Genomic DNA, 11,959 nt, shown 5'->3' on the forward strand with positions numbered 1-11,959 from the left:
TCTGTAAAACAAAAAAATTGATGCATAAGATATCTTCATCTCAAAAGAGGGAAAAAGAATATGGACATTCGTTAGAGGATTCATGACAGCCATCAGCATTTGTATAAGAGTATCTTTCAATGAAATGAATAAAGCAGCATGAAGATTACACAACTGTCCTGATGTCCTCCTCATCAACAAAGATGAGCAGGTATCAAGTAGCACTGCACTTCCTGGGTTGCACCAGATTTTGGTCAATGCAGGTTTCAGCTCTCCACTTCTGTTTTCTGTCACTTAGACACAATTCATACACACAGGAAAACTGATTTTCGTATCTAATGATGTGATCATTTAAAGAAAACTTAGGTTTAAACCACTGGAAATTCATCCTTTGCACAGCATCTAATAGACTGAGAACATTTTTAATTGGCAACAGGAAAGTTCGTATTTTATCTCAGTCTTGTGTCTTATTTAAAGACATCTTAATTAACATATTCTTCCTAGCCAATTAAGTTGATGACATGATTGCCCCATTCATTAAAAAGTTGCAAGTAAAAGGTCACAGTACATTCCTAAGACACAAAGCAAGCCTTCCAGTAAAACCAGGGAGGGTCAAACTGGTATTCCTAACACTTCTACACCAAGGTGGAAAAAATAAAATTAAAAGTATTCTTTCTTTACACATCAGAAAGCAATAAGTGGAGACAAACCCATTAAAAACCATGGGGAAGAGTAGTAATTTAAAAACATCCCTAACTTAAAATCTTCATATTTTGACAGCTACCATTAGCAGCAGATTGATTATTTCCACTTGAAAGATAAAAACATTCTACTGAGCTAATCTGATTTTCTCAGACGTTGTGAATATTAATAAGCCCATTATTTTATTGCTATTGTAATAGTTCCTATTGATGGAAATACCAATTAAAGAAGCTATCCACCAAACGTATGTCACACGGCTGTAGTCCAGTGATCTCAGTGCTAGCTCTACTGTGCTGCCCTAAAAAGTCTTAAAAAGTAGAAAACATTATGCTTTACAAACACTGCATAACAGGAGTAATTTCTATGTTAGATCATAAAACAAGAAATAAAAAGCCCACATGAAAATGCACTCGACTGTTCTACTTAGGTCTCACAGTTCACTGTTTTTTATTTGGTAATCATAGCCTTTTTTATTTCATTTCTAATGCAGCTTCATAGTTACACAGTTTTCCTCCTACTCCATGCATAAGCGTTTCTGAGTATCTCAGGACAACTTATCTGTAAGCTACACATTGCTTTACATTTTCTAGTCAGCAAAAAACCAAGAACTATTTCCTTGCTTACAAAGAAGGACATTTTCAGATTGAACTATGCATTGCTGATTTTTGTATCCAAGTTTCATAGCTACTATAGTAACACGCCAGCTCAAAAAAAAGAGGCTTATTTCATTCAAAATATTAACAGAAAACAAAGAAACACAACTCCAGCACACCAGGACATGCCTCAAGTTGCTGGTGAACTGCCCTTTGTTATTTTAATACCTTCCCAGCACACAAAGGCCAGACTGATCTGATGACAGCCACCAAGCAGCTGGGTGGGGCAAAATGGACATTGAAAGAGGCCACGCCACTAACCTCCCTCAAAATGGGGTGGCAAGCAGCAAAGCCCCCTCAGAATGCTAAAAGCATGGAAAAGTGGTCTCCAGGGTTAGGCGAGTGACACCTGTGCCCCTGCTGCGAAGTAGCCAGGCTCCCAGAGCGAGTGGTCTCCAAAATTCTCATGCTCCCCATCCTGGACACTGGAGGGGGAGGAAGGAAAAGTGAAAACATCCTCACAACACACCCATCAGAAAGTTATACTAGAAAAATGCATCACAAATTACTGAAATAACACCAGGTGCATCTGCAAGCCACTCAAAAATATTTTTCCAATCACAGGTCTGCTTTAAGATTGCCTTTTCACCATGCCAGTTGCCAACAACCACAGCTTTTTTCTCTCCTCATGAGCTGCAAAGTTTGAGTCTCTTGCCCTTAGGCCTTGATATTCCAATAATCACTCATTTCTAACCCATCTGTAGATGAGCTGTTGCAAAAGGACTTGACACTTTCATAGTAAATTTGGATCAGCCAGCAGGAGAAAACCACTGCCCTTGGCTTAAATGTTGTCCTCGACTTATAGGAGTGCTGTTAGTGGTTATCTACGAGATAAGGAAGAGGTTCAGTGCTCACCAGTGGTGATACAAAAGGCTGGACAAGACAGTTGTCACTACGTAGACATGCTGCAACTTCCTTAAGTACAGACAGGGAGGAAGGGGAAAAAAAAGGGCCAACAAACAGTAGTTCTTCTCTGTCTCCTAACTTGTGGTTAGTAGGATTTCATCTCCAAGGGGAAAACTCCCAATGCAATTCCAAACTTCCCCGAGGGCTACGTCATTATATGGTAGGTGGAAGCTGTGTGGTTTTATCCTGGAAAGTAAGTCAAAGGATACACACACAAAATAAATACACTATCAAACTTGGCAGGACCATCCTTGCACGTACTTCTGGTTAACAGAAGAAATAGCTGTTTGGCTGTAGAAACTCTTACACCAGCTGAATTACAGAAGCAGGCTGCACTGTGCTAGACATTGCAAACCAAATAAATAAATAAAACCAAATAAATAAATAAAACCAAATAAATAAATAAAACCAAATAAATAAATAAAACCAAATAAATAAATAAAACCAAATAAAATGATCCCTTGTTCAACTCAACCTAGATGGGAACACAAAATATGAAAATTAGGATACTAGCTTTACTACACCATTCAAACTCCTAGTTACTCTCTCTCCCCATATGTCACTATAATAGAAACTTTGTAGTAGAAAACCCCATTCACATTCTACCTTTGATACACCTAGGTTTTGACCCTTAGAGCTTTACTGACTACATTTAGGAGGGTGGGAGGAGAAAGGGTCTTGCACCTCAAAAAGACACTGAAGATCAGCAGAAACATATTTTAATAAATGAAGGTGCAAATGAAAGTCACCAGTGGCAGTATTCAAGGACAGCCAGGTTTTTTCCAAGTCATGCTGCATTCTGTCCTTAAAATCCACACTCCTCCTCTGTATGAGTCTATGCAGAGCAGCACATCAGAAAACTCAGCAACACAGAAAAAAAGAATCTGAGAAGCATAAATGCTGCTTCAGAATTTGTATAAAATGCAAATTACAGGATCTGCACATCCCCACCACAGGGAAAAAAGTACCCTCTCTAGAGTGAGCAGAAGCAGGTGTAGCTCACTCCATTTAACCACCACCTCCTGCAGCTGGGGTCAGCTTGGGGAGGGTGAACTCGAACACACAACAGTCTGTGTGCTCAGGGCACAGCATGGGGCATCCCTGCTGACCTCTGCCTGACACTGCCCAGCCCATAAACAAACTGTTCGTAAAACCTCTCCTGAGCATTGATGAATTAAAAACAAGTCCTATAAAACTCAATGGAAAGACTAATTAATAAATTGGCCCTTCGGAACATTTGCATATGTGTTGAACCGTAGCAGAGTCACAGGCAACTGACACACGAGGAGACATTTTTATTCACTTTGGGTGCTGGTCTGTGGCCAGTGCGGTGGGTTTACTACACGGGTGTCCTGTGAGTGCATGGTTTAACTTCAAATCACAACAGTCTCTTCCAGGAAAGTGACATACAACCTGCCTTTACTAGCAGTAGTACGTGCTGCTAGGATCTAGGGCTTCAAAGATGGAAAGTGGTATCTTCTTATCACAGTTTACTGGTTAGTCTTACTTTGGACAGCTAGTAAGAAAAGGAAAAAACTACATCACTTTTACCATGTACAACTACCTCAAATTTACTGTTCTTTGCACTGTACTAAATTTAGGTAATCAAAAGATTTAAGTAGTAATCTCTCAAGAAGAATTGTAATTTTGGCTACTTATGTAACAGTGAGTAGCAAAAAAAGCGTCCAGGAGAGCACAAGTTTTACTGCAGTCCTCTTGCTTGTTTTCTTCTCCAGCAAATATTTATATTAGCTCTTAAGAAGGTCAGCTGCTGATACACAGCCAGAGACTTGCATTACATATTATCACGTCAGTTTCTCGTAACAATGATACTGAATACTCCTAAGCATGTAACTAATCGTAATTACAAAGATTTACTTTTTAAACACTGCCAGGAACATAAATAATACATGTGAATGGGCCATCAAGTAGTCCATACATTTTCTCTGCTGTTATACTAACACAAAGCAGCACCATGGCCTACTGGGGCAGATAAAAGAATCCCTACGATCCTTCCCATACTTTCTCCTTCTCTTGAAAATAGAATTGCAAAGTTATTTGCCTCAAATCTGCATTAAATCAAAGCCTTAGATTTTAAATATGAAGAGAATAGAATGTTTTCAAAATACCTAGATTGTGAACTGGAATTCTTCACTTATACCTTAAACTCATACAACATAGCTGAAAGTAAATGAAACCATAACCCTCCAGAAGAGAGGGAACCAGCCCAGACACGTGGCTGTCCGTGCCACAGTCACCCTGTCACAAGCTGCAGGCATCGATTTGGTTCTGCCAATTTCACAGCAAGACTGAAAGTGAACTATTTTGCACCCAAGTTAAATGTTTTGACTGAGACAGTTTTAACACTAACTGCTAAATGCAAAACTAAAAAATACTTGATGTTTAAATGGATACTTAAGCTGGAAACTTGTTACTCCTGCACCTGAGAGGACCCAAGTATTCATGACGTAACTAGACAATGCTTCCATCAAAACAATTTGTTCTCACCTAGTAGGTTCAAGTACTTAAAACGCAGCCTATAATATTCCACCCCATCATTAGATGAGCATTATGTTTTACACTACCTTGTCTTTGAAAAACAGGCCTCCCAAAGATGCCAGTCTTTACTTTGGAGCTCTAAATTAATCATCATTGATAAATTCTGGCCCCTCCAACCAGATCTTATAAAATAACTCTTTGAGGCCGCTGCTCTACCCAATTCCCACAGTTACCCCTCCTCTGCTCTAACAGAGAAGATGTATTTCACTAATTACTGTGCTCTTTGCCTTACCCTTCAGGGGTCAGGCAGCAGCAAAACAAATCAGCTCTAGAAAACACACTTTTATCCCTACTTTTCAAAGCAACAGCGAGATGTGGTTGATCCTACTCCTTCTGTTCTGTTCAAACCTTCCACAGCTCCACTCATACAACTTGCCTAGAAAAATATCTGTTCACCCATCATACAGGATCCCTCCTGGTAAATCTGTTGCAAGCTTTTGTCATCATCTGTCCTCCAAATGGTGGAAATAAAAGAAACCTCCTCAGCATACTGCTACACAGAGAACTACCAGAAGAACAAAAAAAGGGGGCTTCAGAAAAGACAACAGCATAACTAACCATAAAGTCCTGTCACATATGCAAATAAAATGTGTTGTAAACCCCCTCAAAAATTAAGTTCAGGTTGAACAACAGGCCTTTTTTATCATTGTTTCAGATGCTTTTTTTTTGGTAATTAAATCTTGAGTATCATGGTCACTCTTACCATGACATCAAGTTATTATTGAAATCCTGCATCTTTATAACATATCCAACATACCAATAGCACTGAAGGTAAGAATGCACCATCATGACAATAAAGCACCTTGATTTGTTCATTTTCTCTGCTTTAGTGACCTCAAGGTAGCTCTTGTATTTTGAGCTAAGCAGAAGCAGAGCCAAGGCACAATCACAATCCGCATGCAACACATTAGTCATGCCGGGTCAGCTCCTGGATCAGGCCTTGCAAGAAGGGTTTGGGCACTGGGCCGCACTGGCAATTGCTCAGGGGTGGCACGCCCTCCGCTACAGCAGCCTGAGCTCGGGGTACCCCACCGTGAAGGGGTGATCCCTTAGACAAGCCCCAGGTGACAGCTATGGCCAGCTGCCACCCAGGAGGCACACGCAGGACGTGAGGCTGAGGTTTTTCTCCCAGTACTGACACACCTACGGCACCGAGCAGGCTCTACGCCTCCACACGTACTTCACTAGTTTACATTCGCTCTGGGGGTTTCACATTCATTGTCTGAAGCCGGAGCGCGGCGTTTCCCACCAGGGGCTGCTGGCTTGGCCAGGCCCGCAGAGACGCCCATCCCCTCACCTCTCCCCCGCCTCCCTGGGGCAGGTTTAGGAAAGGAGGTACCGCTGCTCCTTAATTCCTCTCCCTCGCCCCTCCCAGCCAGGTGATTTGTTTCAAATGAGTAACATTAAAAGCATCTGTGTCTCCCTCCTCCCCCGCGCTCCCGGGGCCGCAGCGGGTGCCCGCCGGAGGGCTGCCCCGCGCCCCCCCCCCGCCCAGCCCCGCAGGCCGCGGTGTCGGGCCGCCCCGCCTTGAACCGTGCCCGGGACGAGGGGGCGGGAAAGCAGCAGCTGCGCCGCAGGGTGGGGGGAAGAACCGGCCGGACCTGCGGGGCCCCGGACGGGCGTTACCTCAGGCTCTGCCCCACCGCGACGCGGCCGTTGCTAGGCGGCGGCGGCCGCCTCGCCCCCGGGCGGCCCATGTGCGAGGCGGCGGCCGGGGCGGCGCTTCCCCCCTCCCGCCATCAGCATAACACGGAGGGGAGGAGGAGGGAAAGAGGAGAAATTAAAAAATAAATAAATAAAGAAGGGGGAGGGGGAGCCCTTTTTCCCGCAAGAGCTGCGGCGGGGCCACGGGGAGCGGGGCCGCGCCCCGGCTGAGGGGAGGGAGCGATGCCGCAGGAGGCGGCCGAGGGCCGGCAGACAAAGGGAGCCTCCCGGCGGGGCAGCGGGGGGGGGGGCGAGAACCGGAGCGATTGGGGCGGATGCGCCCGGCTGCGAGGACCGCTGCCCCCCGCCCTCCCCGGCCCCGGGGCGGAGGCACTCACCAGCCGAGCCGGAGGAGGACCCTCTTGTCCATGGGGCGGCGGCAGGCTCGGGCTTGGGCGGCTGGGGCTGAGCGGGGGCCGAGGGCTGCTCCTGCGCGGGGGATGGCGTGGCGGCGGAGGAGGAGGAGGACGAGACGGCTCCCGGGGGGCTCCAGTCGGGCTGCTGTGGCTCCGGAGCGGCGGGGCGGGGCGGCTCGGTGGGGCCGCCGAGGTCCAGCAGCTGCGGCGGCCCCTCCTGCAGGGCTGCGGCGGGGGCGGGCGCCGCGACGGGCTTCCTCTCCATCACCTCCAGCTGCTCGTCGAAGTCTTCGTCCTCCTCTTCCTCCTCTTCTTCCTCCTCCTCCTTCTCGTCGTCGAGCACGAACTGGTAGTTGAACTGGGGCTGCTGCGGGCGCGCCGGCTCGGAGGAGGAAGAGGCGGAGGAGGAGGAGACCAGGGGCAACTGGTCCGGCTCGTCCATGGTGCCTGAAGCGGGTGGAACAATGAGCGCGCGGCGCCGGGGCTGTGCCTCCGCCGGCTGCTGGGGAGGGCGCGGCCGCGCTGCCGCCGCCGCCGCCGCTGCGGGGCACAGACTCCACGCCCTGTTGCGTCACGCGGGGGGAGGCGGTGGAGCGCTGAGCGACGGCGGCCAGTAGGAACGGGGAGGGGGGCGCGGGCCCGCCAATGAGGCGCGGCCCTGGGTGCGGCCGCTCATGAATATGCAGCAGGGGGGCGGGGCGCGCGGGATGGCGAAGCGGGGATGGAGAAGTCGGGTAAAGTTCAGCGCGGAGAATGCGGGGTGGGGCGGGGGCGGCGGGGGGGGGGCCGGGGCTGGGACCGGGAGGGCCCCACCTGCGCACCGCCCGGGGGCCCCGCGGCGGGGGCGGTGCCGGGGGCGGCGCTGGGGGCCGCGGCGCCCCCTGCAGGACGGGCCTGTGGGGACGTGGCGGGGTGCGGGGCGCGGCGCGGGGCCCCTCGGCTCGCCGAGAAAAGGAGGGGGTGTCGCGGGGCACCGACCAACCACACCCCGGTTTCTCTCACCCTGGACGTGACGGAGGGTGCCGAGGCACGGCGGGGCCGGGAGGGCGTGAGGCTCCGTCCCCGTCCCGCTCCCTCTCCTCGGGCACGGCGCAGGTCGGCGCGGGCAGGAGCATCACCCCGGCGCGGGCAGCGCCTTCCTCCGAGGGGAAGGGAAGTTTTCACCAAAACATGATGCAAAAAAACTTACTGCGTCTGAAAAAAAAACAGAGGAGACATTTTCAGAAGGGCCAAACTTGTTTAACCGCTCGCGTTAGTTTAAGTCAGCCATCTGAACAGAGCTAGCCAGCCCTTTAAAATTTTAATTTGAATTATGCAACTTGTGCAGGAAAAAAAATGGCAGCTTGTTCACCAAGCAAAAACCGGCGCGTTTCTGTGCGTTAGGCTCCGGTGTGATCTGCTTCCTGCTCAGAGATGGAGCATTGGCCAAAGCCCTTGGGGTAGCACTTAATTTAACTAAAATGGCGTGTATTTGGATTCAGTTTCCACCCACACAGCTCCCACAATAAGACCGAAAGGGCTTATAATTCTATATTTAATATTTCTCCAGCATCGTTGTGGATTTTTAACCCACAGATGATTTGTACTCCCACATGTGCCTGTATACAGATTAGTTCATGGAAAAATTCGGAGCAAGCAAACTGCAAGTTCAGTGAGGCACAAGAACTTGAGAAGGAGGAAGAACAACTCTCCTGCTCCGTTTGCTTGTGTTCTCTGTATCTTGTTTTTTAAATAACTAGAGACCTCCTCCTAATTTCCAGTCTTAATTTGCTCAAGGCCAATGTACATCCTTTTCCCTTTAATTTAAATTGTTCTTTTATCTGAATTTTAATTTCTAACCTGCTTAGAAAAATACACTGTGTCCCCCCCTTGCTTTCTTAAGCTAAAGCCAGAGCAGCTCCGCTGTCACCCTTGCCCTTGCTCCTCCGAGCAGCCTTTCCCTGCACCCCATCCAGTCCCAGTTCGGGCACAGATGAGATTTTTTCCAAGAATGTACAAAGACATCGATATTCCCTCTCTCTAGCAGAAATTACTAGAAGGACTGTGCAAAGTATTTTTATGAATACGGTGAAGGTAACACTGTTACCCTGATGGAGAGAAAAAATTTCACAGCAGGTGAAGAAGCACTTAACAACCTGTGAGGTCTTTAGACTTTGTTTAGATTTTGTATCTTCTATTGACAAATTATCCGTGTATATTTTCAAGTCAGCCCTTTTTACAGTGATATAAGAGATGTTACAGTGGCAGCAGGATGGATGAATTCCATTCCATGTATTATTAAATATCAAACATGGAAGTTCTGGCTAAATTCCATTCCTAGATTTATTGTTACACCTCTGTTACAGCCAGTGGACTACACACACACAAATAAAGACAGAACAGGCTCAGTGGCTTCCACATCCTCACTGAAATTTGTATTACACTACTTAGGGCAGAGTGTAACCCAACGTTCGGCTCAGTCAGCTTAGGTATCAGCCTTGAGCTTCACCTAAATGTCAGTTACCCCTAACTAATGTTTAGTTACACTAAATTGCGTTAAGAAATGAGTAACAATCTGGTGACAGCTTTTGTCTGAGAAAAAAAAAACCAGTCCAGATTGAATGACCTTATCGATGACTAGAGGTCTGTAATCTCCACTGGCATTTTACCCCATTGACAGCAGATGACTGGGCCTGAAATATTTTACTAAAAGGAAAATTCAGGTTTTCTGTGTACTCATTTCTTACATACCAGGAAAGTAAATAGACTTTTATTTTTGTACTGTAAATCCACACTTTCTGTATAGCAAATAAAAATACTTCAATTGAATAAAGTCTTTATAATTTCACCAGCCAATCTATTTCTTGCATCTCTTGGTTAAACAAGCAAATGGAATTTTAACATTCCATTAAAATACACCTTAAGGCAACAAGGTACTTCTAAAAATTTGTACAAGTCTGAGTACAGACACAGCACTGAAACTAATTCTAACATATCTAACTGCAGAGATTTTTGGTCATCTACCAGTAGGAAAAATCTATATATAATTTGGCTGATTTTATCAGAATGCTTGTAAGAGAATCCATTATCAGTTAAAGACAAATGAAAGGGTTTTTTATTTAGAGAAAGGAAGTGACTAAAGGTCTTGGAGGGAAACAGGAAGGGAGTTCCAGATAGCCTGAGCAAGTCAAATTAACAAGCAAAAGGAAAATACAGCTCTCCAGTACTGCAACTATACTGCAAAACACCCTTTCTTTTAGCTCTTTAGAAAACTATTCTACAATTCTTATATGAAGATTGTCGACAGGTACGAGTCCTTTGCAGCTATTCAGCAAGTTAATTTACAAACTTGGATTGCCTTAGGTGCTTTCATACAGCGAATTGAGGAAGAAAAGCATTCAGCCCATGAAAGAGAAACACCAGTTGGTGTGTTTCTGAATTTCCACAGCAGTGCTGACAATGGCTAGGTACTGGTTGGATTTTTTCCTGTCCACTGTGACCTTCTGCTTGATCTTACACAGAAGTAACATGACACCACAGCATATCATGGACTAGGAAAATAATTGTGATGGGACAAATGCCATTTATCACCTAACAGCGGGATCAAACAGAAAAAAACATTTGGTCTCAGATAGCAATTTAAAAAGATGGAGTTATAATCGCAGGGATGGTTGGATTTCTGTCCCTCCTTTTAAGCTCAAACTACAATCCTCCAGGTTTCAGGCATCATGTCTTTATCTCTGGAAGGATAAAACTTTTGATTTCAGATTATGCCTGTGCTGCAGGGCCTTGAGCGTCAAGCGTATTTACAGAGCAGGTTTGTCTTCATTTGAATACCTGCTGTACTGCTTTTCAAGATCAGTAGTGAGATATTGTGACAAAATCACTGCTTAATTTAATGATACAAATGCAGCATATGGAGGGAAAAGTGTTAAAGTAACAGTACAGAAGGATTACCATCTCTTGATGGTAACTGAGTCAGGTCCAGCTCTATCAGAATCTTCTGTGGGGCCTGCCTTTCAGCCTGGCCCTCTGCAATAATTAACATTTTCTTGACAGTAGCTTTTCAAATCTTTTATGTTCTTTAGTGTTCTGGGCACTTCCTATTCTGGAATTGTTTCTAACATGCCATCGGCCAACTTAGATGGAGCCAATTTTTCCACTTTTTTTTATCCCCCCAAAATCAAAACAGTCCATTTGTACAGTAAATGGCCTAATAACCACGCCAATATACAGTATTCTGTTTCAGATCTGTCACAAAACATTCTTTAAAACTTCCTTCTTCCAGCCAGCCAGGTGCTGAGCTGGTCCATCTGCATAAATGAGAGTGCTTTAAGGACAGCTCTAAGTGACACCAACTGCCACGAGTACAAAGTTGCCATTAGCCATAGCTTTAAATTCCTACATCCAGGTAATTTCTTCCTAGGCCACAACTTGCTCTGTTTAAGCTTTCATTCAAAGGAACCAAAGCTGATGCATAACATTAAAAATGATGTTACAACAGTGAACGAGAATATATTTGCTCACCATTAAAATACACCAGCATTTGAAGTGAATCAAAGCAATGACGGATAATAAACAATGCTCTCCAGCAAATGACACTATGGTGTGAGGAATTCACACCACTAAAACTGCACAGGAATCCAGTTAATTGGGTTTTGGTGTGACTACTCTTTCCCTTGCAAAGAACCATTAGGTCTTAAAAGACAATGCATGGTTAAGATACCAATTTTCTGTCTTACTGAGGTAGAGGACCCTAAGCAGTTGGATCCTTCCACACCTAAAGAAGATGTTGTTTACACTGAAGAGAGATGAGACTTCTGTGCAAAACCCTCAAATGTTTCCTGTAGCACTTCCATGTTCCTGGATAATCTCCTGTCTAAATACTGACCCCACCGAAGGCTGCTTAACTCGTAGGACTAACAAATTCCCAACAATCAGACAGCGTGGATTTAAAATAAATATTTTCCTTGAAGTCCTTTCCTCTCTGCCCAGGCAGGGGAGGGAGGGTTGGACACTCGGAGGGAGCATGCAGTCAGTCAGAAAAGGCCTTAAGTGAAAATAAAGGGTAAAGACTTACCTTTCATTGTTACAATGATGCAATATATAAATAACCAAATT

At 45.7% G+C, this 11,959-nt stretch overlaps 1 protein-coding gene across 2 annotated transcripts in view; it reads right to left on the bottom strand.

Annotated features, from left to right (window-relative positions):
- RTN4 (reticulon 4) overlaps positions 1-7,388 on the bottom strand; it is a 41,499-nt gene extending 34,111 nt beyond the window's left edge. The window contains exon 1 of one of the 2 annotated variants that reach the window (XM_068416109.1): positions 6,842-7,388. In XM_068416109.1, coding sequence (XP_068272210.1) covers positions 6,842-7,301 — 460 coding nt within the window. In that variant the 5' untranslated portion in view covers positions 7,302-7,388. The remainder of the gene's footprint in view (positions 1-6,841) is intronic. The other variant, XM_068416085.1, reaches the window with a different exon arrangement.
- Between the last annotated feature and the right edge of the window lie 4,571 nt (positions 7,389-11,959).

Source organism: Nyctibius grandis, chromosome 1 (genome assembly GCF_013368605.1).
Source record: "Nyctibius grandis isolate bNycGra1 chromosome 1, bNycGra1.pri, whole genome shotgun sequence".
Classification (NCBI taxonomy): Eukaryota; Metazoa; Chordata; class Aves; order Nyctibiiformes; family Nyctibiidae; genus Nyctibius; species Nyctibius grandis.